Genomic DNA, 5,326 nt, shown 5'->3' with positions numbered 1-5,326 from the left:
TCGGTTTTCGACGTTTGTTGTTTTGTATTGTTCGTGTTTTCTTCATCATTAAATATGTATCAAACGAACCACGCTGCATTTTGGTCCGATCCTTGTTCCACCTCTTCGTCAGAGGAGGAGTTGGTAGAATCCCATTACAAAGAGTTAATTCAAAATAATACCATTGTTTATTAGATGCTTTTCAAATTAATGAGGCTATTTTCTCTTGAAACATATGGTGTCAAGTATGAAGGTAAGACCCCGATGCAGACCATGTCGAATAAACAATAGTTTAATGATCCAATAGGGGCAGGCAATAGACAGGTCAAGACAGGCTGGAGTCAGTAAACCAGAGGTGAGGCAACGGTATCGGACGGCAAGCAGGCTCAGGGTCAGGGACAGGCAGAGTGGTCAGGTAGGCGGGCTCGGAGTCAGGGACAGGCAGAGTGGTCAGGTAGGCAGGCTTAGGGTCAGGGACAGGCAGAGTGGTAAGGTAGGCGGGCTCGGAGTCCGGGACAGGCAGAGTGGTCAGGTAGGCAGGCTCAGGGTCAGGGACAGGCAGAGTGGTAAGGTAGGCGGGCTCGGAGTCAGGGACAGGCAGAGTGGTCAGGTAGGCGGGCTCGGAGTCAGGACAGGCAGAGTGGTCAGGTAGGCAGGCTCAGGGTCAGGGACAGGCAGAGTGGTAAGGTGGGCGGGCTCGGAGTCAGGGACAGGCAGAGTGGTCAGGTAAGCAGGCTCGGAGTCAGGGACAGGCAGAGTGGTAAGGTAGGCGGGCTCGGAGTCAGGGACAGGCAGAGTGGTAAGGTAGGCGGGCTCGGAGTCAGGGACGGGCAGAGTGGTCAGGTAGGCGGGCTCGGAGTCAGGACAGGCAGAGTGGTAAGGTAGGCGGGCTCGGAGTCAGGACAGGCAGAGTGGTCAGGTAGGCGGGCTCGGAGTCAGGACAGGCAGAGTGGTCAGGTAGGCGGGCTCGGAGTCAGGACAGGCAGAGTGGTCAGGTAGGTGGGCTCGGAGTCAGGACAGGCAGAGTGGTCAGGTAGGCGGGCTCGGAGTCAGGACAGGCAGAGTGGTCAGGCAGGCAGGTTCAGGGTCAGGGACAGGCAGAGTGGTCAGGTAGGCGGGCTCGGAGTCAGGACAGGCAGAGTGGTCAGGTAGGCGGGCTCGGAGTCAGGACAGGCAGAGTGGTCAGGTAGGCGGGCTCGGAGTCAGGACAGGCAGAGTGGTCAGGTAGGCGGGCTCGGAGTCAGGACAGGCAGAGTGGTCAGGTAGGCGGGTTCGGAGTCAGGACAGGCAGAGTGGTCAGGTAGGCGGGCTCGGAGTCAGGACAGGCAGAGTGGTCAGGTAGGCAGGTTCAGGGTCAGGGACAGGCAGAGTGGTCAGGTAGGCGGGCTCGGAGTCAGGACAGGCAGAGTGGTCAGGTAGGCAGGTTCAGGGTCAGGGACAGGCAGAGTGGTCAGGTAGGCGGGCTCGGAGTCAGGACAGGCAGAGTGGTCAGGTAGGCGGGCTCGGAGTCAGGACAGGCAGAGTGGTCAGGTAGGCGGGCTCGGAGTCAGGACAGGCAGAGTGGTCAGGTAGGCAGGTTCAGGGTCAGGGACAGGCAGAGTGGTCAGGTAGGCGGGCTCGGAGTCAGGACAGGCAGAGTGGTCAGGTAGGCGGGCTCGGAGTCAGGACAGGCAGAGTGGTCAGGTAGGCGGGCTCGGAGTCAGGACAGGCATGGGTCAAAACCAGGAGGGTGAGAAAAGAGAGACTGGGAAAAAGCAGGCACTGAGAAACAAAACGCTGGTTGACTTGATAAACAAGACAAACTGGCAACGGACAAACAGAACACAGGTAAATATACACAGGGGTAATGGGGAAGATGGGTGACACCTGGAGGGGGTGGAGACAATCACAAGGACAGGTGAAACAGATAAGGGTGTGACATGGTATATCTACTAAACTCATGGACACAGATATAATAAATGAATATTGAATAAAACAAATGTAAGTTATCCAAGTATAAATGACCAAAGTTACAATAGATTTCCTGTTAATTACCATAATTACAGAACATTCCAGTAACTTTGGTAAATTACTGGTACCTTTGCAACCCTAGGTAGGCCTATGACCCAGGGTCTGGCCTTGTTCGACACTGCTGCCTTCATCTGTGAGCTATTGCCTAGAAATATAGTACAGGTACAACCATTGGAGCTGCTCAAATATTGGTGAGAAGGAGCAATTTTACTGGCTTCAAATTATTCACTGGCTTCAAAGTGCAAAGAACTACACCCTTCAGTCTTATCGTCAACAGTGCCAAGAATAGCAAGTAAAGACAATCAACAAACAATTTGACCTGTTTTCTCTGAAGTAAAAGGCTTTTACTCCTCTTTGCTAAACTCAATTAATTTTATAAGTACAGATACCCGATCCAGTAGACCAGGTTGAAAAGCCCAAAGGCGGTGAGGGAGAATATCCCTATCTTCTAGACTCGGACATGCATCCGGTTTTTGCGCCAGGCTCCAGAGCGACAGTCGTCGAAGCAGCAGAAGAAGCTGGTGCAGCCCTTCCCATCCAAACACACATAGGCGTAAACATCCTCGTCTTGGTAGGGGCCGATGTTATTCATCTGGAGCAGTGACCTCACTGGCCTAATGTTCACCATGCGGCTGGATTTCTGTAGGTAAATATTACAATCATGATTCAGAAATTCATATCTTTCTGGGAACACGCTTCAAGATAGGACTTTTATTTACCATTCACTTTAAATTGTATATATAGCACGTGTGGTTATCTTTCTCTCACAAAATAGCTGCCATTCGGGGTGAATGAGATTTCCGGAGATCATTACCACAAATGCAATATTTCACATTTAAATTCATCACGTGGCTGTGGGAATATGCTAAGAAGAACAGAGTGGTCTCTCCTAAGTAGGAAATTGGCCTTTGTCACTGCATTTCACGCCGATTGCTTTTCGGAATAGACGACGTTGCTATTTGTACGGAGCTTACAGGGATTTCCTTTTCTCTGCTCAATATCACAGCAGACCCAGTTGAAGGGATGCGCGATCATTCACAGTGGTGACACATGCTGTCTCTGCACTACCACTCCTCTGCCAGGTGTGTGTGTACTCTCCCATCAAAAATCTTTGCCTCACAAAGTCTTTCAAACCCAGGTAAATAATATTAAAGACCACAGGCACTCTGACGTTCTAAAGGAAATCTATCTTAATCCCTTAGTTAATGCAAACAATATAATACCTTGAGTTAAAGGCAGCATCATGACTAACGAATTTGATCTTTGAAACTGGAATGTTCAAAGTAATGATTTTAGTGTCAGAGAAAGAAGGTACTGCAGCTCCCTTTCTACTTCCATTTGTTTGGTTGATGTATGCAGATTGACTCATTGTCAAGGTTATATGCTGTTACGCAGTATTTCACAGTTGATTACAAAAAAAGGAAAGGGGTAGTTCACACAACTTTCATGAGAATCCTCCATTTACATTACCGTAATTTGATTACTTGCCTTGTTTTTAAAACTGGAAAATTGATACATTATCTTTAAAAATGTGCATCTTCAAATGAAATGGCAGAAGCTACTGGGAAGCAACAGTGGCATCTCTACCTGCTGAGAATGTTTGTCCTTATTCTTCTTGTTCTGCCTGTTGCTGGTGAAGTAGTGTAGAGTCCCATACTCCATCAGAGCAGCAAACGTGAAGATGAAGCAGACAGACACAAACAGGTCCATCGCCGTCACATAGGATACCTTGGGAAGTGACTTCCTTGAGATGGTACTCAGCGTTGTCATTATAAGCACTGTGGTGATTCCTGCACAGGAAGTCACAAAGACAGTTGAACAATTTAGCTGGTTGAACTGACTTTGTGTGTTCAACTGACTGAGGCTAATGATTTAGCTGTTACAAAAGCTGTTCTTTAGTCTGACATTATTAAGGACCGTAGTAAGAAACTATAGAGGCTTGATCATACCTAAAGAAGTCCTGACGGGGACAGCATCTTTGTTGATCCAAAAAGAGACCCATGTCAGCACCATGATCATGCTACAGGGGATGTACGTCTGAATAGTAAAGTAGCTCATTCGCCAACTCGGGTTAAAAAATATTGTCAAGATAACATATTCAACTAGACTTCAAGAGAGAAACCTCTCATTGTCCAGGCTTGTTGAAGCCACAAACCAGAACACAACAGTGAATCTCAGTTCACCACAGAGGGCATACTATATGGTCAAGCAGGGCAGCATTCAGGATGGAATATGTCCTTTAACCATGGGATGCCCTTCAGTCTACGCTGGGGGTTAAGATCATGACAACGAGACATGAGACGCTGAAGCACAATGCAAGATGGATGGAGAATGTCACAGATAGAGCATTAATCAGTTTGGAGGGTGGGGCTGCATAATTCATTAGTCTGTCAGAGAATAGGGACTTTGTGACCTCCCATCTCCCCTGGTGGAGGAGATGATAGACTTTACAGGCTGAAGGGCCAACCTCAAGCAGATGGGCTTGTGGGGTGCTGTGACTCAGCTCCTAACACTGGCCCACTCTGACACCCTCTCTGGGCTGGCTACTGAAGCTGAAGTCGAAATGACGAAATGACGGATCAAAACGGGGAGAGTCTTTAAAAACACCTACAGCTCGAAAACTCCAGCGGACACGAGTGCTCGTCCATGGGAAAGTTATGCAGCTTAAGGCAGCATTCTGCATTACTGGTCAACATGACAAAAACAGAGTCGTGACAAAGAAAAGTTCATTCTTTATGATGTTTTACATTGATTTTGTAGTGTGTTTTTTCCTTCCAAACAGAGTTGATCATAACAACTACGAAGTGTTTCCCTCTCCTTTATCTAAACAAATGCCAGGGAAAGCTAACAACGGCTTCAAGATCATGCTTTGACAAATACCTGGTGCCTAAAAGAGGGCTACAAGACAAAAAGTACAGATACACAAACTAGAGCTGAACATAGTATTAAACACAGAGTCCTTGAGAACACAGAATGGCAGCAGTCATACTCCTACCTCAGTGTGTACATCACTCTTCCGTTGTTCCACAGTCGCAGCAGACTGTTTGGAGTGGTGATCCAGTGGGCGTCAGACTTTCTTGAATTCCGAAAGAAGGTGTCAGGAATCCAGATCTTTCCCAACATATTGCTGTTGAGCATCAGGAGCTGTTGAACTTGAGGCGACTGTCATACCACGTCTGGGCAAAGAAGAAGCAATGTCAGCACAAGAACTGTTCGTATGGAGCTTTATGAAATGGGTTTCCATGTGCGAGCAGCTGCATACAAGCCTAAGATCAACATGCACAACAGCTGGCTCCAATGGGTCCAGCCAAGCGTCGGCTGGACCCATTGGACTCTG

General features: G+C 48.2%; 1 protein-coding gene across 1 annotated transcript; it reads right to left on the bottom strand.

The window, feature by feature from the left end:
• Positions 1 to 2,437: 2,437 nt before the first annotated feature.
• Positions 2,438 to 5,112, bottom strand: LOC135526829 (gamma-aminobutyric acid receptor subunit gamma-2-like). Its single transcript, XM_064955505.1, has 4 exons — positions 4,985 to 5,112; positions 3,939 to 4,096; positions 3,577 to 3,779; positions 2,438 to 2,629 (listed from the first exon to the last, which is right to left on the bottom strand). Exons 1-4 carry the CDS (start codon positions 5,110 to 5,112, stop codon positions 2,438 to 2,440), a joined length of 681 nt encoding a protein of 226 aa, XP_064811577.1.
• Positions 5,113 to 5,326: the final 214 nt, after the last annotated feature.

This window comes from Oncorhynchus masou, chromosome 32, assembly GCF_036934945.1.
Source record: "Oncorhynchus masou masou isolate Uvic2021 chromosome 32, UVic_Omas_1.1, whole genome shotgun sequence".
In the NCBI taxonomy this organism is placed as follows: Eukaryota; Metazoa; Chordata; class Actinopteri; order Salmoniformes; family Salmonidae; genus Oncorhynchus; species Oncorhynchus masou.
The sequence above is the reverse complement of the archived record's forward strand: the minus strand, read 5'-3'. Positions and strand labels throughout refer to the sequence as shown.

Bases quoted from the DNA above. Each gene is read 5' to 3' on its own strand.
- LOC135526829 (XM_064955505.1), bottom strand. From the start codon at position 5,112: ATGTTGGGAAAGATCTGGATTCCTGACACCTTCTTTCGGAATTCAAGA. The intron at 4,097-4,984 runs GTAGGAGTATGA...TCTCTCTTGAAG, and splicing joins AGAGTGATGTACACACTGAG to TCTAGTTGAATATGTTATCT. The intron at 3,780-3,938 runs GTATGATCAAGC...CTTCCTGTGCAG, and splicing joins CCCCGTCAGGACTTCTTTAG to GAATCACCACAGTGCTTATA.